At 32.8% G+C, this 23,784-nt stretch overlaps 1 protein-coding gene across 7 annotated transcripts in view; it reads right to left on the bottom strand.

Moving 5' to 3' along the window:
• Positions 1-23,784, bottom strand: part of Rbp6 (RNA-binding protein 6) — a 1,719,762-nt gene that overhangs the window by 484,588 nt on the left and 1,211,390 nt on the right. For all 7 annotated transcript variants that reach the window (XM_072525972.1, XM_072525971.1, XM_072525970.1 and 4 more), the window contains one exon: positions 15,808-15,856. In XM_072525972.1, coding sequence (XP_072382073.1) covers positions 15,808-15,856 — 49 coding nt within the window. The remainder of the gene's footprint in view (positions 1-15,807; positions 15,857-23,784) is intronic.

Genomic DNA, 23,784 nt, shown 5'->3' with positions numbered 1-23,784 from the left:
TCACTAAAAGCGGTCATAGCCCGTCAGTTAGTGAAAGGGGGAGGTGAGTTTAGTTGGTAGGCAGCCGGTTACGGTTAGGCGTAATCGACTAAATCCAACATACTTGGGACTCAGAACTTTTTGGAAAATTCTCACCTCCAAAGAAAAAAAAGGGTTGGCCCCATTATGCTAACTTGTGACACTCCTGCAGAGATATGAAAAATTTCGGAGAGGGTTGCGTTTATTTTGAGTTGAAATTTCCATACCCAGATAAGATTTGATCATTTCGTAGAATGGAATGGTTTCTTGTAAAGTACGGCTTAATGCCATTTTTATCAAATGCCTTACTTATGTCTAGAAAGGCTGCACTACGTACCGTATCTTTTGCCTTCTAGATCATTGTTGATTTTTTCTATCACACTATGGATCTTATGTTCCACAGTGATTCTTATTCTTATTCTTATCCTGTGATTATGTTTGTTTCGTAAATCAAATTGATGGTCAGATATAAGTTTTCTTTTATTAATTTTCTTCATCAGTTGCTTAAGTATAACTTTCTATAGTAGTTTTGACAGAATTAGCAATAGACTCCTTTCCCCAGGTTTTAGTATTATCATTATGAGTTAATTTGTATATTATCCATAGAAATTAACAAATATAATCAAAATATGCTAATTACTATTTAAATGGGAATAAGCCACAATTAACGGTCAAAGTAAGTTTATTGACGTTTCAATTTCCACTTCGGAAATCGTTCTTAAACTTACTTTAATCTTTAATTGTGGCTTATTTCCATTTAAATAGTAATTACTTAAAAATGACACAAGAAAATATCTTCAGAACAATATCGAAATATGGTAATTTCGAGAAAAAAAATGTAACACAGATAGTAAAAACTTTGTAGCAAACTCACCAGGTATCTCAAAAAACACCAAGATTTAAAATGCTTAGAATTAATATTTGACAGCTAAAATAAAATGGCAAAAATAAATAGGTACACACAGAGAAAATTATTATGATCTTCTTCTTCTTCGTGTGCCGTGCTTGTATTCAAGCGTTGGCTATCGTCATATTGACAAACTCATGAAATGATTCTCGGTCGGCAGCTAGATGAAACAGTTCCTCGACCGTTCGACCTGTCCATTGTCTAATGTTACGCAGCCAGGACAGTTGTTTTCTTCCGACCCAACATTTTCTTTCGATTTTGCCCTGAATAATTAACCGGAGTAAGCGATATTTGGGTCCTCTCATTATATGACCGACCATTATTGGACCTTTCGCATTTTGATGATGTTGATCAATTCTCGCTCTTTGTGCACGGTCTCTAGCACGCGTTCGTTAGATATATGTGTTGTCCACGGGATTCTGTGCATGCGACGGTAACACCATAACTCAAACGCTTCTAATTTGTTAAGATTTTTTATTTTTGTTGTCCAGGTTTCACATCCATAAAACAAAGTGGACCAGACGTAGCACGTCAATAGTCTTAGACGTGTGGTCAACGACAGACTTCTACTGCATAATACAGAACGCCAGTTAATAAAGTTTTTCCGTGCGAGTTCTATTCTGGTCGAAATTTCCTCTTTCAACCCTGCAGTCAATCCAGCTACCCAGATATCTAAAGTGTTTCACCCTTTCCAGGATTTTGTTATCTAATCTTAGTACTGAGTCTTCGATATTAATTTTTCCGACCACCATCCATTTTGTTTTTTTTTGCTTTGATTGTTAAGCCCTTTTCAGTGCATTCGTTGTTTACAGCATTCAACAGGGTTTGAAGATCCTTTAGACTCTCTGCCATTATTGCGGTGTCATCGGCGTATCTGATGTTGTTAATAATTTCACCACCGATATTGACACCTTCGCGGCGATTATTTAAAGCTATTTCAAAAACTGGTTCAGTGTAGGCATTCAACAACATCGGTGACATAACACGGTAATTATTAATGTGGGGTAGGTATTAAACATCCTAACATTTTCTAAAATACAAGAATGTATATAAAAGTATAACACAAGTAACATATTTTAAACGTGTTTATAGGCAGTTTTTAAATTTACTACTGAAATCCAAACAATAGATAATCCATGTTATTTGTAAATGAGTTCCTGGCCTAACCATCTGAAACATTGTCCAGATCGAAGCACTCACTCACTAGATGGCTGGGCAAGCGTCACTTATCAACTTAATGAGACCTGCTAAATTGCTAAATTTCCATTACAGCTTAATCCAGATAACAGAGACAACATTACGAATGAGCTAATTTAAAAAGAAAAAAAAGAGGGAAGGTTTCCAATTTAAAAAATTCTCGAATTAAATCATAATTTTTATTAATAACTAAAAGTAGCGGAAGACAGCAACAATGATTAATTACATTCTGTTTATTTTACAGTTAATATTATATAAGTTAATCCAAATTTTACTTTTAGGTCCTTTTCTGCATTTGCATTATCGATTATTCCTTGATTTAATATATTTATTCACCCCAGACGATTGTATTCTTTACATTAAAATATCTATCTGTGTGAAGCAGTAATTCTCATTAGACTCCTGCAAAACAAATATATTTTGTTTTCCTAGTATTGACTTATGCGCCCCATATTTTGTGTTTTCCAATAATCGCGAGCTTTTTGATAAATCAGTATAATCGTCATTACATATAAGATGTGATTATTTTCGAGTATTCAGATATTTTTTTAATTCTTCATTCAGAACTTTAATGCTTATTCTAAATAGATGTACAAGGTACCCTTACCACGATTATATCTTTTCAGGATTAAGATAAGCAAGCTCACAATTAATAAACGATTGTTACAGGGATTCTACTCATGGAATAGAAGACAATATGGGCAATAGTTCTAAGTTTTTCTGAACCTTTATTAACAAACAATACAAGTCCGTATATTCTAGTGTATATTTTTTTAACATGCTTTTCTTGTTTTTTTAACAGCCAATTAGAAATGTTTCCCTCCCCAGAGAATTATTAGTATAATATTTGAAAATATTAAATATTGCCTATTGCTCTGTGAGGCCCACTTGGATCTGTTCTTATTTACTAAATTATTAACTTGAAATAATTTGAAGCTGTCTCAGAAAACAAGTAAGAGGATGTCTTAAATCATGCATTTCCGATAGCTTGTTGGACCAATTGAAAGTAAGCTTAAAAATAGTGAAAGAAATTTTGACTTTTTACCTTTCCAACTTTACAGCATAATCAAAATTATTCATACTAAGATGTTGAAATAAAAAAAAAAGTTATCTTATTACCCAAACTAGCACACAATTCATAAAAAGACTTTTAACTAACGAATCGAAAAGTTACAAGCGAGATGTCCAAGAATTCATTTTGGTTTTAGATTTCAATGAATGGCTTCAATGAATTAGATGTACAGGCTTTATGGGAAACGAACTCGAAATTCTATTTGTAAAGTCGATTTGCTTTGAAGGATATTGAAGAGATCTTATTTGCCTACTGGAAATCCTTTCTGGTTCTCTGTCTTTATATATATGATGTTTCATCTCAATTCCATTCTTAGTTATTTTTCCTAAGGTTACGAAATAAAATTTAATTCCACAAAATACTTTTTTTATTTTTATTAGTTCCTTATACGTTCTAGATTATTATTTTTTAATTTTGAACGACCTAACCACCATTAACGCATGTTCTTAATCATTTTTATAGATATATTGCAGGTGCAATATATCTATTCTATTTTTTTTTGTCTCATAGTTTTGCAAAACTTCTAACTATTTGAGCTTCTCCCAATATAATTATATAATTGAATGTATTTTCTGTTCTGCAGTTTATTATTAGTGTGTTTCTATTCCTTCTTGTAGTATATCTTGTGTATCTTATTTATATAAATTATTCAAAAAGCCTCCGATTATGTGTAGTTAAATGTATTTTTTGTATTCTTAAATTCTTCTTGTATTTCTGTACTCTATTAACTAAGTATCTTTGATTATTATCTTACATGCCGATTATTTAAAAAGCTACTTAAACCCATATCAACTAACTAAAAAACGTAGAAATATTTCACTATATAAACAAATACCAATACTAGAATGGAGCTTGTGGAATAATATGCAGTGCTAAGACTGCGAATGGATCTACAATGGATAGGTCCAGATCATACAAAATACAAAACCAAAATCTTCCTGTTGGTAGATCCCCAACAAGTTGGTATGACATCTCGACAACGCCACAAGAAGGCAAATGACAAAAATACCTATAACTATAAAAGAAAAAGATGATATTTTTCTTAAAACTCTGGTCAACGGGTGGGTCTATCAGACCCACAACGTTTTACTAGTATCTCTATTTCGTCAATTAATAAGTGCGGTTCTGACGGTCTTTATACCTTTCAAGGACACGACCGGCTGTAATTGACCAGTGCTTCATAGGCACATGGGCAGTCCAGTAATATTGTCAACTTTATACCTGTTTCCGATCTGTCAGACCTTTCGGGTTGCTTAAACACGCTCTACCGATAAAAGAAATTTCTAGGAGGACCAACAGATCATTACGCAGTATACTGCGTAAGGATCTGTTGGTCTCTGGATTGTTGGTCCTATCCTTCCATACTTTGACAAGCATGGAAGGATAATTGGTATATCGCCAAATACAACAGTTTGGCCTTTTTTCTTATCGTCAACATTGGTTGCTACCTCTCACAGCTGAACATCGGCGTAACCGTTTGTTCGGGTGTAGGAAAAGAATTCTATGGGATTAGGAATGGAATCAGGTGGTCTTTAGTAATGCATGCTGCTTTTGTATGGGTATGCACGATAATCGAGCAAGAGTGAAAAGGCGACGAGGTGAAAAACTTGACCCAGAATTTGACAGAGGACGGCACGTGCATAACATTGTGGGAGATATGATGTGGATTACTATTGCTTATAATAACAGGTCATCACTTATTTTAATCATAGGTTATATGAAAATGCGGTCATATATATTTAGTAAGTAGTGGAATCTCATCTTATTCCATACCTAAACCAGACCGCATGTTTCAAGAAAATCGTTAGCCTTTATAGATCAACATTAACTATTTACCTTTGTCACCATGGTCGCCTAATCTGTCTCCATTTAGCATGTCTGGGATAAACCAACCCACTAACCCGATATCGAATCCCTCAGCAGAACGATAGCCAGGCGTGTAATTGAGTGTACAAGACATCAAGGATCCTCTACACATTATAGAATTAGCTTTTTGAGTAAGTTGTCAATTTAAGCTGAAAATTTAATTATTTTACTGATAAGGTACACTACAAATTATTAAAATTGAACAAGTATATGTAGGTGTTTACCTTTTTCTGTCCCTCAGTATATTTATTCCAAATATTTAAAGTAGACCCAAATAATCCAACTAAATCGATTAAATTAAATATACCCAATTCCAAAAGTTAAATTTAGCCACCGACTTACCTCAATTTTAAAAATTCATTCGGATCCTCGCTGTCATTTGGAGATGCAGATATCACAATAGTTTTTATCTCTGACACTTTCTTTCCAAACACTAAGATTTAAAATCTTGTTTTCCTCGATAAAGCCGCTAAGGAGACGGTTCGACGGCTAAAAATTTTATTAAGTGCAGTTCAAAGTGCAAAGTTAATATAGGTCGTTTGTCGGAAAAGTTTTTCAATCTTGTTTAAGATGGTTATTGTTGGAATGTAATCCAAATAAAAATTATTTTGGATAAATATTTCCGTGTAACAGTCTTTTGAATTTTTGTACAAAGAACTTTGTTTGGAAGAGTTGTTATGCGAATAAAATAAGCGGGAACTGTAAGCTTGGTTTCCGCATGATTAAAAATAACGAGAAAAAAAAATATTTTAAAAATTAATTTTCATGTAAGACGTCTCACGAAATACAAAAATTATTTTTGGTTGCACATCGATTATAATAGTAATATAAATGTTTTGCATTACAACAGATATGGTTAGGTATACTGGTAAAGTAAACCTTTATGTGTGATGTTTTGGTGAAAGTAAACTGAATAAGTATTTGCTGAATATTTCGTAATATAAGGATTGACTGTATATGGAACAGTAAGATATTTGTTAATATTTAATGTTGGATGGTTTCCTCCGATCTTACTGTATCATGTAGTGGCCTGGACGCTGACGGGGACGCTCACGAGAAAACTAGAAGCATTCGAAATGTGGGTGTACCGACGCATTCTTCGTATATCCTGGACCGAACATGTCACCAACACAGAGGTAATCCAAAGAATTGGAAAGGAGAAAGAAATCGTGAATAGAATTAAACAAAGAAAGCTTGAATATCTAGGCCACATATTGAGACACGATAAGTACCGTCTACTGCAATTGATTTTCCAGGGAAAAATAGACAGTAAGCGAGGGCCAGGCAGGAGAAGACACTCGTGGCTCCAAAATCTGAGGAAGTGGAACGGGCTCTCATCGGTCGAACTATTCAGAAGCGCCGCAAATAAGATCAGAATTGCCATGTAAATAGCCAACGTTCGCAACGGACAGGGCACTTGAAGAAGAAGAAGAAGGATGGTTTTCGAACAATTGATTACCTTTTATGGTTGTCCGTTGGTAGGTACCAACGTTGTAGACTAAGTTCTTCATAACCTATAATTTACATGCTAATAAGAGCCAATATACGCCAGGTAGTTATGCCAAACATAATACGAATATTGTAGATAATAGCACAAATAATTGTTTAATTGTTTATTTATTTATATGCGTGACAGCTGTTTATACACTTATTTAAAAATTATTGTATTTATAAGTTGTTTATTTTGGCTGTATGTATAATCTTCTTCTTTTTCTTCTTTTGGCATCATAACCCTGGATGGGTCTTTGCCTGTCTGCCCGTCCTTCCATTCAGATCTCTCTTGTGCCCTTCTCCTTCATTGTCTTATATTCATGGTTTTTAGGTCGTCTTCCACGTCATCCAACTATCTCGTTCTGGGCCTTCCTACCGGCTTTCACGGTAACATCTTCTTTGTCGTTTTCATGTCTTCTTGTCGCTAAACATTTCACAGCCATGATAGTCTTTGACTTTTCACAATTCTCACAATGTCATACCCTTCATTCAGTTCATTAACCTAGTCGTTTCTCCAGATTCTCAATGTGCCGTCTTCCACTTGCACCGAGCCATATAGAATTCTCAGTATCTTCTTTTAGAATGTCCTGAGTTGGGCTTCCTCTTTTTTCGTCATTACCAGGATTTCACAGCCATAGGTTACTACGGGTCTAATCAAAGTTCTGTAGATAGTCATTTTGGTTCTTTTGTCTAATAATTTTGATGTCATCAATCTTTTATTAGCATAGTATGTACGGTTTTGACGGGGAATACGTGCATTAATTTCGCTACTTACGAAATTTTTCTGATTGATTTCTTTGCCCAGATATGGGAAGGCATTCGCACATTCAATAGTATAGTTTTCTATTGCTATATTATTTTTATTCTCAGGTGTTCTTTTGATGGTCATGTACTTAGTTTTTGTTTCGTTTATTTGAAGCCCTCTTTGTTGGGCTTCAGGATCAATTTTCTCGAACCTTTTCAATAGTCGTGTCTTGTTTCAACTAAGAATGGTGACACCATCTGCATATGCAGTAATTTGTACTCTTTTGGTTTATATGTGGTTACACTGGTTTTTCTGATGCCTGCTTCAAGAACTAGGTTGAACAGCATGGTTGAAAGTGCGTCTCCCTGTCTCACCCCCATGTTGATGTCAAAAATAGGGAAGACAGTTCTCTATCTACTATTACTGCGGCTTTTGAACCCTGCAACATCATTTTTATTAGGCTGATATATTTTTTGATATACCTATATTTTGGAGGTCTTCCAGCATTTTGTATCTTTTCACACTATCAAAAGCTTGTTTAAAGTCTATATAAGCTTTATCTTGTATTGTTTTAAATATAAATATGTTGACTGGCCTGTCATGGGAATAAATGTTTATTTTAATAGGAGAGCTATTAATTTACGCAATTACTGTAATTAATTAATTACTGTAAAGCATTAAAACATTTCCAAGTCTAAATCTGAATATAATTTATAATTACTGCTTTTAATTTTCATCTTCTTTTGAAACAATAAATAATAAAATTTAATCTTTAAGCTAAAATAAAACTTTTATATAATTAACAAAAAATTAACATTTAAGATTTTATTAAAAATAACCTATAAAATTAAAAATTGTCACGTGATATTTTAATGAGTAGGAAGTTTCCTAGATGAATTCTGAGAGTCCAGTAAAATCACTTTTGGATCATGTTACGTACAGTATTTTTTTCGAGGGCGTTTATTATGTTTATTATGTTAAAAAGAATCTGAATGGATACATTACTTATGAACTACCACTTCATCCCTGTCTCTTAACGAACTTCACGTTGACCCTGTATAATTTAAGAGAAATGTACGTATTCTATATTGGTGTATATCTGAAACCTTCCTAATTCAACAACGATTTCAAAAGGCATCCACTGACCTGTTAGGTAATAGTAACACTAATTGTTAAATAAATACTGGAATTTCCTTCCTCTAACTAGACCAAACTATCGACTTATTGATTTTGACCAGTGAAACTCTAAAGTTGGTCTATCCTCAGTTTCAGATTAATGTAGTGGTTTCGGTCAGCTTTACAGACAATTTTCAATTATATCCAATTGTGTATTACAAAGGGCGTTATTATTAGTTGCTAACTTTGAGATATGTTAGATTACATATTCAAAGTTAGTAGATGTTGATAATTGGTACAGGATTATGTAAACGAAATTGATGATGATAGATCTTTCCTGCTACAAAAGCGAAAACAACTCGAACACCACAATGTTATTATATTACCTTAGTAAGACTTGTTTTGTAGACTTAAGGAGTATCAGGATAATTTACGGTAAATTTGGTTTGCAGTATATATTTTTATCCTTGGGGTTTATGCTCTTGATGAACGTTACAAGTTACGTTACTTAAATATACAATTTATCAATTTATCTCTGTATTGGCCAATAAATCCATTTATATATATATATATATATATATATATATATATATATATATATATATATATATATATATGTATGTATATAAATATATATTTATATAGATAAATATATATATATATATATATTTATCTATATAAATATATATTTATATACATACATATATATATATATATATATATATATATATATATATATATGTATGTATATAAATATATATTTATATAGATAAATATATATATTTATATATGAAAATGGAGATATATATATTTATATAGAAAAATGGAGTGATATAAATAAAGAGTTATTTTTACTTGGTTTTTTGATAGAGATGAACTGAAAGAAAGAAATTCTTTAAGAAAAAAAAAATAGAAAACAAAAATTGTGAACTTAACGACCTAAACTTTCTATTCGGGCTCAATTTCTAATATCCCGAAAAGAAAAACTAATAGTGTGTGGGTCCACCTCTGTGTCGCCTTAGTGCTCTAACTCTATTTGGAAGAGATCTTATTCAATGATTGATGAACTGCTGCGGTGTACGTTCCCAAATCTCGCGTAATGTATTTGCCAACTGATCTAAGGTTGGATGCGGTTTAAGGAGCCTGTTTTGTTGCCTAGACATTTCGGCCCAAATATGTTCAATGCAATTCATATCAGGTGAACACGGTGGCCATTCCATTCTTGTAATGCCATTAGCTTCTACACACTCGTTGACAATTCTCACACGGTGAGGGCGAGCATTATCATCAATCAGAACAAATTATTCGCCTATTGCACCAAAAAATGGAACAACTATTGGTACTATGACTCTGTCTCGATTTTGTGTAGCAGTCATTGTCTCATTAATTAAGACGACTAAGTCCGTGCGACCGTCAAAATATATGCCTCCCCATAAGCAAGCAAACGGATCCACCTCCAAAAAGAATGGTTGCGACTCTCAGAATTTCATTATAACGCTGTACTCTTTGCCTCCAAACCAATATTCGGCCATCATTCGTATACGAACGAAATCTGGACTCGTCAGTATAGAGACAACCTCCAATTTTCGAAATTCCACTGATAGTGTTCCATCGCCCAGCGATATCTGCATGCACGCTGCTCCCTAGTTAGTCGTGGATGGGTAGCGCGCCCTCTATCCCTTAAATTGGATGCATGTAGCCGTCTTCTGACAGTTTGACTGGAAATCGCTCGTCCAGTAGCATGCCTGAAGATACTGTTAATTCTGGAAGCCGTGAATGTTGGGTTTCTTACCGTCAGAACTACAAAAAGGTTTTGCCGACGAGTTGTAGATCGTTTTCTTCCTTCTCCATGCCTGTATGTTGCAGATTCAGTTGCTACTTACCGATTCCATGCACAACTTATCACACTTTGCGACACATTTAGCCTCATAGCAACCTCTTGTTAAGTTATGCCTTGTTGGGTCCAACTAACTAATTGCTCGAGCTACACTAGCTCTAAACGTCTTTGGGGCATAATGTTTTTGTGATAAATAGATTTCTTGACTTATTGACAACAGGTAAAGCAATACAAGCACTTTTATAAGAATGATATATTTATGTTTGGAAAAACATGTCTCTCTTTGTACGAGATAAGGGCTGATAAGAATAGGGAGAAAAAAATCACATGCAAAAAATATTGGCAATAAAGATAGCATATATAGTACAGGCAAATATTTTAAAAATAGTTTTATATGTTAATTTTAGGAATTTTAAAATTATCCACTTCAATTGTTGAGTAGTGTATGTATAAAGTGGAGATGTTGTCTTAGTTAATATAGGTTTACATCAACAACTCACCTTATTAACAAAAAAAAATGTTCCCAGTATATTTTTTATATTGAAATATCAAACTAATATAAAGGACACACTTTAAAACTATCTAAAGAGCACTACTATCATTTCACTTTTTTTCATGCAACCTTAAACACTTTTTTGTTAATACATACTATTCGATGTATAACCTTTTAAAAATAAACTTGTTAATTATTGCACTGTTTTATTAAGTCAAAAGTGACAGCGCCTCAAATACGTCCGCTTTAAATTATAAAGAAAAAAATGCTTTATGTTTTAAAGAAAATCTGCATTTTACTAAAACAAGATCATTTAGAGCAACGATAGTCATCGAGCGTCGGCATTTAACATATGTTCAAATAGTAAGTGCTGTGAATATGATTGAGGCTGGTCTTTCAAAAGCTAATGTTGCACGTCATTTTGACGTGTCTCGGTGCTAGATTTTGCGATTGTGGCGTCGATATGGAAATGTCACTGAAAGACATGAAAGTCGTCAACGTGAAACTACCCCTTGACAGAATCGATATGTGATATGATTATCTCGTCGAAAAGTGAGTATAACTGCGCACGTGAAGTCTATGGGGCCTTAAAACTAATCACAATATTACTGTGTGTGACAAAACTTTGAGGAATAAATTACATGAAGCTGACCTGTACGTCAGACGTGTATTGAGGATTCCCATGTTACGTCAAATATCTTGGACTCAGGTTAAGGTAGGCACCACAATACTGTTGTCCTTAGGAAAAACACCGCATATCCAAATATTACGAAAATTTAGTTGGGCGCGAAAATAAGATCCAGAGAGATTACAGGATTATTTAAGAAAAGTACAGTATTTACAATCCCAAATATATATTCTGAAAGAAATTCTAAACCTAGCATCTACGAAAACATGCCTGGAACTATGGAAGAACCCCGCAACTACAACATTACTTAGGTAAAACCCCGCATATACTTGACGGAGCCTGCAGTTACTGTGTTTATTATAAGCAATACACGATTGCGGTATTTTTGCTACGTAATGGGCGCGATTAGCGAAAGCATTTGTCAGACAAAATGTGTGTCAATCTTCTACTCCTATCTGCTCTAAAAAAGATGGACGTGTGAAGGCGGCTTGTATAAGCAAAATGTCTACTCGAATGAAAGCTTTGTACTCCTATGTAAAGGAAAAAAAAACTTTTGCACACCCATGGTATGACGGTATTACTGGACAGGGAAAAGAAAAAATGATTAGCTCATATAATGCTTTCTTTTTTACATTACAGGTATGTCGAATATTTTGCTCTTTGGGTTGATAACTGCTCAGGTCAAAATAAAAATTGGAGTTTTTTATTTTTCGTTGTAAATGTTGTATATTCTGGCGCTATATCTGCTCAAGATATTGGTATTTAGTATTTCAAACCAGGACACACCTTCATGTCCGCCGATGAGCTTCCACCATCAGGTGAATTTAAAAAAAAAAAAACAAAATAAAACCTACGATTTTAACGATTTTGTGATAGCTGTTGGAAATGCACATTTAAAAAAGGTTACAATAAAAACAATTCAGCATACAGCTTTTTTTTAAGTGGATAAAGCCTCGTCCTTACGTGGCGAAAAAAAAAGAGAAATTGTTGCCAACAGGGGATCTTTTTCTCTGAAGTTGAGAAATAACTCCGATAGTATGTTTGGAATGAATTTTCTTCAAAATAAAGTTTTAAATAAAAAACTTCCCAGCGCTCATGCATTTACATCTCAATGTGGAGTATCAAGAATAAAAAAGAATCCGTCAAAAAATCTCAAAACCATAATGCCTTCAAATAGCTTAAAATTCTGGCAAAACTTTGAGAAAGATCAGGATTAATAAGATAATTTTTCATTCTATATTTAATTTTTTTTTCTTTTGTATTAAATTTTGTTTGTTACAGTTTATTCGGTCCAATAAATGTTTTTTTAACAAATATGTATTTTTAATAAATTATTCAAAAACTTATTTTGTAGTTTAATTATATTTTCTTTAACATTATTCTATAAAAAACACAGCAAAAACATAACATCCGTAGATGCTGTAGTTTTACTTAGCAATTCCTAATATAACTTACGATTTTTTCCCAGTATCTGCCATAGTAAGCATAAAATTAGTATAAACTACTGCTTCTTTTTTTAACATACTTTTTTCACAGATTTATTGATATAAAGTAAAATTGTTTCCAACCGCATTGTTGTAACAAATTTCGCCCTTTTTAAAAGTTTCAGATTCTTTGAAGTCCATTTACTCATTATTATAAATACTGCAGATGCTGTGGTTTTCCTTAGCAGGGCAGAATAATGCAGTGGGGCTTACAAAAATGGAGCTCTGTAATATTCACAGATAAAGCTTGAGATGCCCTAAATCGGGTCTCTGCTCCAAATAAAAAAAATAAGTTTGTAGAAAACCTGGTTGACAAGAGAAACACAGGCAGATACAGGGGGTTCGTTCATATACTGATCTACAAGTTAGGATGTGGGCTGGAATAATTTTTCGTCCACTAGCACCGGCTGCAGTTCCTGATTTCCGTTACATACAAGACAATTTAAGGCCACATACTACAGCAACAGTAATAGATTGGTTTTACTGAGGATATTACACTTTTACCATGGACAGCACAATCGCTTGATCTTTATCTCATCGAGGTTGTAAGGGATATGCTTCAGAGATGGATTACTCTACATATGCACAATTTTCATAATAGATAAGGTTATCAAGTTTTTCTTACATAAGGATGGTTCCTATTGTCCCAAAACGAAATTGATAATTTAATTTTAAGCACGCCAAGGCGGTGTTATGCTGTGATTTATGCTGCTGGAGGAAACACAGATTATTAAACACATTTGTTACTAGATTTTTATGTTTTATATTGACATTTATGTTAAAAATTTCCATTAAATGAGTGCACTTCTTAACCTTCGTTTGATTATTTTATCAAAGAACAATTATATTACACTGAAATTAAGACAAATTCACTGCTGCCTAATCACGAATTATAACCGTATGTCACTTTTTAAAATGCAATCAAAATTGATGTAGATATGAGAAAAAAACTTTGTATTCCCTAGACACTTTTAACGTGTTTATTTTTAATTATGATTATGATTGAGAATTGAACGTGTCTCACAATACAACTACTTGGGAACTATAATCAATGAGTCGTGGGACAATACCCAAGACATTAGATGTCGCATCGGAAAGGCAAAAAGTGCATTCTTGACTATGAGTTCTGTGTTCAATAGCCATGACCTCACCCTAGAAATAAAAATAAGGCTCCTTAAATGTTATGTGTCCTCAGTGCTTCTGTACGGAGTAGAAACGTGGACATTGATGGCGGAAATTTTATCAAAACTTCAGGCTTTTGAGATGTGGTCATACAGAAGGATCGTGAAGATATCATGGACAGACAAAGTCACCAATGAAGAAGTACTGCGAATAATGAATATAACTGCGGATTTGGTCAACATCGTGAAGAGCCGTAAGCTGCAGTACTTGGTACATATAATGAGAAATCAAGGCAGATACGAACTACTTCAACGCATTTTGCAAGGTAAAATTGGAAAAAGGAAAAAGGGCCCCAGGACGAAGAAGAATATCTTGGCTTGCTAACCTGAGAGCATGGTATAGAAAGACCTCAACACAGCTATTTCGTATAGCAACCAACAAAGTCATCATAGCCAGAATGATCGCCGATGTTCGGAACGGACAGGCACCATAAGAAGAAGATGATTATGGTTTATGTCCATAAAATATACTAGATAATAAAAAAATACATGGTAAAGAATGAAATGGAATCAGAAATCCACTATACTCCTACATTTGTCAACAATTGCAGTGAATATTTTTATTCTTCGTAATTTTCCTTTAAAAATATTCCGATTAAACTGTAAGGGATATGGCCCTAAACAAAACTTCATTTTGAATATATAATGAGAAACGTACTAGACGAATAGTATGGAGGAAATAATATAGGAGGCGAAAAAATCAGTAAGCTTCGTTACGCAGATGACACACTTTTACTCGCAGCAAATGAAGTCAAAATGATTACCATTACAGAACGGCTAAGCCGGATAAGCAAAGAATTTGGACTTTAGATCACCACCAGCAAAACAAAAGTAATAATAGTAGACAGGGCAAATAATAATCTACCGCACTTACAACAAGTGGCGAGTTTCGAAGTAGTAGACAGATTTGTATAATTGGGCTTCCTGATAACGCAACAATGGCGAGAGCTCCTTAGAAATCAGGCGTAGATTAAGAATGGCTCAAACCGCATAAGCTAAATTAAATTAAATATGGAAAAACCCAACAATAACAAGGAATACTTAACTTAGGTTGACCAATTCCCTTATTTTTCAGACGGCTACAAACGCAGATGAAACATGGACTTTTAAAAAATCGGTAGAAGTTATATCGAAGCCTTCGAAATGTGGGTCCTTAGAAGAATTCTACGCCTGTCCTGGACAGAACATAGAATCAACCTATAAATTCTGGAAGAGTTTCATATAAAATACAGGCTATTGAAAAAGTAAACCGAGCATACCTAAGTTACTTCGGCCACATAGCCAAAAGGAGGGGAACTATGTAACAATTGAAAGTAGAAGAAAAGGTAGCAGGTCTAAGACCAAGAGAAAGATCTCCATCACGTTGAGCAAACCAAATAAAGACTCTAGTGGGAAGACCCCTACATGAAGCCGTCCATTCGGCACAATATCGTAACCAATGAAGACAGCAATCTAACAATATTTAGAGTGTCACCACGCGCTAACAAAGGCCCAAGGAATGAGAAGGAGGATATACATGTACAGAGGGTGGTGTCGGTTTTTGTAATTATTTTCTTCACGTTTCTATTAATGTTAACACCAAAAATAATATTCTTTGCAGATAGGTCTAACCTCTTTCACTACCTCTTCCTTGGTGCATGTATGTCGTTTAGCAAAACCTGTTTAAAAAAAAAAAAGTCCAAACTAAGAATGTAGAATAACTTAAACAACATTTATTTTGCAAACGTTATAACTGTAAAAATATAATAATTATGATCTAAAATTAAACTTACCTCTATGCCTATTTGTCTGTTTGTCAAACATAAGCATTGCATCTTCAATCTGAAACGAAAATTGAAATTAGTATTATTCTGTTGAATATATTTACTTATAATTAACATGGCGAATATCATTATGTAGGTTTGTGCATTATATATATATATATATATATATATATATATATATATATATATATATATATATATATATATATATATATATATATATATATATATATATATATATATATATATATATATATATATATATATATATATATACAAAAATACTGGTAATTTTTCAATAAAAATTAATTTCGCTGTTTTTTTTGCACACTTTTCATTTTCAAAAAATATGGAAATACATAATTTCAATGCATCTAAGATAGAATAGACGAATATGGACGAATGTATTTAATATTGCTATTAAACGCTAACAACAATAATTCGAATAACTAAAGTTGTTGCAAATGTCTTTTGTTCAAAATTATCATTAGCATAAGTAAAATATACGCTTTATGTTTGGCTTTTAAGAATGGAACACTTTTAATAAATTGATATTTTTTCACGAGAATTAATACGAAAAGAAAAATCATGGATGCCTAAATTCCCCGTCGAAATAACTGTCTAACGATGTTGGCGATGATAAGGAAGTTGGTTATTTAAACGGAATTATGTACTCCAGTATTTTTTTTTGGTTATTTTCTTTCCTGGTAGTATTTTTAAAAGTCTTCCTTTTTTATAGATATTTGTATTTTTATAGATATTCTTTTAGTATCTAAATCGTGTTCGTCTTCTGTTATTATTGCTAAGTCTACAACATACGCAAGGCAAGATATGTAAAGGATAATTTTAGTGGTTCCGGGTGTAATTGGTTTCCAGTGATTTTTTTTACGTAGTTCCTATTCTTATATAACTTTGCCCAACACAATGTTAAACAGCAATATTAGTAATCCATCTCCTGGTCTAACTTTCATAGTTATCTTAAACGCTTCAGAGTTCTGCCATGAATTTGCCCTTAGATTTTGTATTTGTTGGTGTTTGCTCTAAAAGTCTTCTTGTTTTGTGATCCAGCCGTTTTTATTATAGTAAACGCTGAAGTGATTCTCGGTCTTTCGAATCATAAGCTTTTTTAAAATTGACGATTGTGAATAGTATGGGTCTACATTGTAACGTTATAAACGTCACATCTTTATTAATTTATATTTTACTAATTATTTCATTTTAATTTGTTTATTTATTAATTTCTTTATCTTCAGTTTAATTTTTACTATTTTTTACAAAATAGTTGGCGCCCTATGGTTTTTCTTTTCTTCCTCTGTCTTTATTGTCTCTCTCTTTCTGTCCCGTAGAATAAATATTCGCCCTCTCTCTTTTTGTTCGGCAGACTATTCTGTTCCGTGTTGACAGACAAGCTAGTTTCATGATATCTATAGCAACATCCTATGACATCTGTGCTAACTTCATTCAGTCTCCCACTTTCTGTCAAAACAACTTTTCTGTAGTGGGATTATTTTTTGCCTCTTTTTGAAATTTATAAAAGAAGGCAAAAATTATTATAAGACTTGTTTTTATGGTCTACAAATTCTCTTGGGGTAAGTACTTTCATTGTGATAATTATTCTATAATTCTGACCGAATTTTCAATGTAACCTTACTTTTTTTCGAAAGCACATTTTTTTTCTGATATATGCATTAGGACTCTTTAACAGAATTTAGCTAAGTAGTAACATTCATATTTCATTTTATCCTTGCCATACGCTATTTGTTTAAGTGTAATTTTGTATGATGTCAAGGAAGTTAAACCTTTCTTTTTGATGTGTTTCTAATGCAAGTTGTTCCTTATCTTTTAGTTTATTGGTTTATTGGACAGTTTATTGGTTTATTGGACATTTTATTGGATTCATTCAATTTATTGGATTTATTGGAAATATTGGTTTATTGGACATTTTATTGGATTCATTCAATTTATTGGATTTATTGGAAATATTGGTTTATCAACAACTTAATTGACCAGATCGAATTGATTGGCCACATTCAATTTTACTAATCAGGACATACAGCCACGTGTGACTGCAGCTCTCCAGAAGCCACAACTTCTAATTGGAGGAACCAACAGCTAGAACACACAAGCAGCCCATCGAAGCAATAAGTAACACTTATTAACTGTTAAGCTTTGGCAGGGTTAATTATTGTTTTTTTATTCATTTAAATAAATATGTTTGTTTAAAATTTGTCTTATTTGCTATCAACTGAGAACTTAGGTTCAATCCCTAGTTTAAGACAAGACGAACTCACCCTTGAGATACTGAGCTAGGCAAGGTATAGACGATAAGCTCCCATGGTTGATTGAGGTATTGCTTTTACAATAATACTTCAATTCTCTTTAGTAGTCTTATCGTTACAACATCTTAATGTTCGTATCTTAATAATAATTGTTTTTAAGTTAAAAAAATTTTTTTGCGTTCGGTTTGTTCCGTTTGAATTCGGCTTGGTATTCGGTTAATTTTAGTTCTATTTGTTCTTGTGTTCTTTTTCGGAGACATGCATAATGAATTTTGTATGTTAATACTAAAAAAGGAAGTTTCCCCTACTTATTGACATCTATTGTCTCCCTTATTATTGTCTCCCTTTGTGGTCTTCGTGATCTTGAACTACAAAGTAAGGGTCGGATATGTAATATTTCAAGAATAAATAATATTGGTTGGAAAGATTTTTCTTGAATTAATATTGAAGTCCATTATGCAATACCTTGTCGAAATCTTGACTGATATCCAACAAGGCGGTAGTATAGTACCTCTTGTTCTCCAGGTCCTTATTCATCTGTTTTGTCAAGCTTTGAACTTGTTCTGTAGTTCCTTCTCTGCTGCGGAAACCAATTGTGATATTAAGCTACGCTCTAAGGGAATCAACTCCAACCGTTTTATGCGAAGTTTCTCAAATATTTTGGAGATTATTGGTAGAAGGCTTAAAACATCATGGGCCTGTGGGATGTCAACTCATTGATTGTGACATTTTCTAGCATGCGATTTTCCACAACTTTTCATTGATTGTGAAGTGATTATTAGAATTAGAAGTGATTTGTTTATTAGAATTATATTAAATACTTGTGTAAATGCCTTTGGTTTATTTTCGAAAATGTTCTGTAGTATTTTTCTGGTTATTAGGTTATATAAATTTAGGAAGAGACAGATCCATCTCATCAGGTGTTTCGAGAAATCTTTGTATTTTGTTATCTCCCTCTGTTTGTACGTAATCCTAGGGTTAAAGAATATTTTTTAAATCTTGTGCAAATATATTTGACTTTTCCCTATTGTTTCTAATGTAAAGTTGTCTCTGACAGGGGCTTGTCCCTTACCGGCAGTTGTCTATTATCGAAGGTTGTCCCGTATTTGTTACGAAGACTGCTTTACTTTTAATGTTACGCGCCAGACAGAATAATCTGTTTCTTCTGTAGTCGCCATTTTTATGCAATTTTTTCTCTAACTACAATTTGGTTTTTATCTTTATATGTATTGTTATTCACAGATAATGTTGCAAACCAAACAGCTGGTTGGAGTCTGAGGGCAATGTTTTCAAATGCCACTTCTATATCATTCTGTGATTTAAGAGAATAATTTAATTGGTTTGTTTTATCCAGTTTTTCTCTAAAAGCAACTCAATTTGTATTTTTGTTTAATAAATGAGTATCTTTTCGTTTTTTACTATATCAGCAAAATGGAATAACGTTAATAAAGAATAATTGGATGACAGCTTAAAGCTGGATTCTATTTTTAGATAGATGTCTAGTATGAAGTGACCACTCCCTGACAAGAACTTAAGGAATAAGGAGGAGGTCTAGTATGAATACCCTTTGTGATAAAAAAGTCAATGGCGTCTGGAATATTTTCAGAATATGAAGGCCCGTATGTAGGTTCAACTGTTAATATCGAGTCTAGGCTGTTGTTAGTGTTAGTGAGCATCAGTACTCTGTCGTTTGTGTTTGTCAACCGGGAGCCCCTAGTAAATGCTTGGTGTTAAAGCATTTGGATATTGCTTTCATTTTCATATTTATTTCTTTTTTATTGTTAAGGTTAGGTGGGCAATATACTGCGTAATATTATAAGTGTCCCTGTATTAATTCCCATTACTGATGAGCTAGCTTGTATACAAGTTTCTTCTTATAAACTTCCAGTTATCAAGAATTACGGAGTATAATGACCCCCTGAAACTGTGTTATCTGGGTCGTTAGTATGATAGGTATAATATTTTGGTATTTATAGGTAATTTAGGTAATTTTACCTATAAGGTATGTCTCTGCAACTATCAATATTGTTATTTATGATAAATGTTTTAATTTCATGAGCGTATGAAATTATTCGCTTTGCATTTCCATTTACCATGTTTAATAACTGTGTCGTCATTTTGACAGTTTACCAATTGATTGACCGATTGATTTGACTAATTTATATAATTAGCATCATGTATTTGCTGAGATGTTGCTAGTGCGTATATGAATCCTGGATTTATCTGTAATTGTGTTTCTTTGTTTATATTATTTGTCGGAGTTGTGCTTCTTAGTCTGAGATATGTCTTTTATTGCAGATTTTTATAAACTCTGCCGCCTCTATAGTTTGTTGGATGGTTTTCGAAACAATTTACGAATTTTATCCTGCTATTTTTACGTTTCTTGGACACTGACTAGTGGCATGTGGCATATATGTAAAACATAATAGAATTACATTGTTAAACTCAGGATTCCGACCCTTAATATATTTTGTATATTTTAATATTTTTTGTAAACTAATATTCCTAATCCTAATATTCATAAAAATCTAGTACGTAAATGTCAATATAAAATTTACTTCTACACTCTCGTAGCGATTATTTTTAAATATTTTAACTACCTGTTGTCAGAGAAATTGTATAGTGACATGCTGTTATATCCGGTTTGGACATTTATATAAAATAAAGTACAGCTTGTCTTTAAATTATTCCATAAACAAGCAAGTAATGTAATTTTACAGCAAATGTTATCAATTTGTTTGCAAATCAGATTAGTAACTGTCAAAAAATATTTCATGCGACAGACAATTACAAATCGGGCACAAACCTCTGCAATTTGTGGCTAATCTGATAGTTTTTATTTAAAAACGAATGGCAGACTGTGCACCGTAAACTGATAAACAATGCAATATTAAATTATTCACTACATCGAACTATTCCCACTAAAAAGATGTGTGTACATTAAATCTGCTGATTTAACTAATTCAAATTATTCAATTTAACCAATAAATTACCAATAAATTACAACTGCGTGGAAGCACAGATCATTTTTTATTTATCGTAACTAGCAGTATTGTAACTGGGGAGATAATGCATAATTAATAAACATGCTAGTGTAAAGGTTGTCCGTGAGCTAACATCCAAACATCTTTCGACAAAACTGAAAACTTGCCAAGGATAAGCTTTATATTAAAAGAAAAATATCGTTGGGAAGCGGTTTTAACTTTAACCTTTAAGTAGTCGAATGGTGTCATTTGTCACCAACTTAAATTCAAGTGACAGTATCTGTTCCATAAAAAATATTTGAATAATCAATTACCCGATTATTTCTCTAGTGTTCTTTTAGAAATAATTTGCAAGTATCCTAATTTTGTTGTTTTTAATCTTTATCAATTTAAATATAAACATTTTTCTATTTTTCCCTTTATATTTTGTCACTTTTCAATAGGTTTAACTACAATTTATGATGGATGTGAATATTGTATGCAGTTTGAACTTAAGCTTCGTCTACATTAGTTCGGTTTGCGATTTGTGTGTTGAAATGGCTTGTTCGACGAAAACATGTATAATTGAAAATTGTAAGCCAATACCAGAGCCCCGACGAAAAAATTAAAGACTCAACAGAAGCTGGAAAAACTTATTCTGGAAAGTGACTCGTGAGTGTGAGATTAATCGTAGTTCAGAAAGTAATCGCTATGTTTTGGGAGATTTTATAAAGTATAATAGTGAACATAATACGCACTGTTTCAAGAAGATGATGACATTGACAAGGATTCATTGCCATTATCACCACTAGGAGCCATTGATTATTACCTTATTATTTTACAGAAAAATAATTACATAACTTTTTCCGTGAAAAATAATTTTATACGTGAACGAGACGCTTGTTTGGTAACTGAGGGGGAAATACAGGCATTTTGGGTATTGTATTCCCCACCAATTGCTGGTGAGGTCATGAGGTCATATTATTTGAATTTCCAAAATTTGTTTTCAACCGATACTGTAACTAATGATTTTTTTACACTACCATGAGTAAGCAGAGGTTTCTCTATATACTTAGATGTATTAGATTCGATGACAAAGGAACAATATCAATAAAGCTTTAAAGTGACAAGTTAGCATTCATTCACGATCTTTTTGACTATATAGTAAATAAGTGTGCCGAATACATCAAGTGAATACTTCACAACTGACAAAAACGATTAGTACCGTTTTGAGGGCATTGCAGTTTTCGACTATATATTCCATTCAAACCTAATAAGTATGGAATAAAAATATTTACCATGGCTGATATCCAAAACTTCAGGCACAAGCAGAAGACCAATTTAAAGTAAACGATTTAGTGGAAGATGGTATTAGAAAAAATCGCGTAGTTAAAATGGAATTGGGCATGATACGTCGCCCGATTTTCAGGCAGCCAATGGACAAAACGTATATTAGAGTGGAGACCAAGACAAGAAGCAATACGGAGCAGAAGAAGCCCACCAACTAAATGAACTGATGAATAAGTGGATGCAAGCCTCACAAGACAGAGACAGATGAAAAGAGCTGAGGGAGACCTATGTCCAGCAGTGGACGCATACAGGTTGATGATGATGATGAAAACTATGCGCAATATTACTGAAGGTAACTGGTATATTTGCATGGAACTTGTGAATAATCTATAACGCAATCATGAATTGGCACTGGTCGGAACGTACCATTTTCGGATTCACTAACACAATAACCATGATGTCGTATGTCCCAAAAAAATCAAAATCAGTTATACTGATTATATTAACATGTTATGGCGGAGTGGACACTAACGATAAGCTATGTGCTACATATAATTTTGAAATAAGAAAACAAAAAGGGACTGTGGTTTTTTTTCTATCTTATAAATGTTTGCTACTATCTTACTATCTTACTGCTGTTTTTCTATCTATAAGATAGTAGCAACAGAGATGGAATGCCTGCGAAGATGCTGCAGAGTAACAAGAATGGATAGGAGAAGTAATGACGAAATAAAGCAAAGAACATCAATAGAAACAGACATACTAACATATATAGAACAAAAAAGACCAAAGTGGTATGGACATGTAAGAAGAACTAGCGACAGATGGATAAAGAGAATAACCGAATGGAGCCCCATAGAAAGGAGGAAAAGAGGACGACAGATATATATATATATATATATATATATATATATATATATATATATATATATATATATATATATATATATATAAATATATAAATATAAATGTTTGCACTATAAATGCTCTTGTGATGTATAATTTTTCAAATATTGATGAACCTATAAACCGAAGAAATTTTTTGAAAAAGTTAGCTCGAGTGTTAGCAAAACCCATCAAATGGAAAGAAAAGACGACACACATTTCGAGAAAAATCAGAAAACGACTTCAAAGTCATTTTAAAGAGGAACCTCAAGAAGTTTTAAGTTACTCGGGTGGTTGGTCAAATAACAAAAAATTTGCCCCAGATCAAAAAATAAATCTAGTAGGGTAATCTACATCATCTAGAAGGGGCACCAAATGAACCTTTGTTTAAATTGTTATGAAGATGAATAACAGACTAGAGTTATTATTTTTAATGTGTTAATATATTTTTTTATTTATTTGCAACTTTCTATAATTATTTATTTGTAGTTTGTTGTAACATTTGTAATTTGTTGCAATATTTTATTTGTAATTTATCATAAGAGTGATAAATAAATCTTGTATTTTTA

This window comes from Diabrotica undecimpunctata, chromosome 3 (genome assembly GCF_040954645.1).
Source record: "Diabrotica undecimpunctata isolate CICGRU chromosome 3, icDiaUnde3, whole genome shotgun sequence".
NCBI classification, from domain to species: domain Eukaryota; kingdom Metazoa; phylum Arthropoda; class Insecta; order Coleoptera; family Chrysomelidae; genus Diabrotica; species Diabrotica undecimpunctata.
This window is presented reverse-complemented; position numbering and strand designations above follow the sequence as displayed.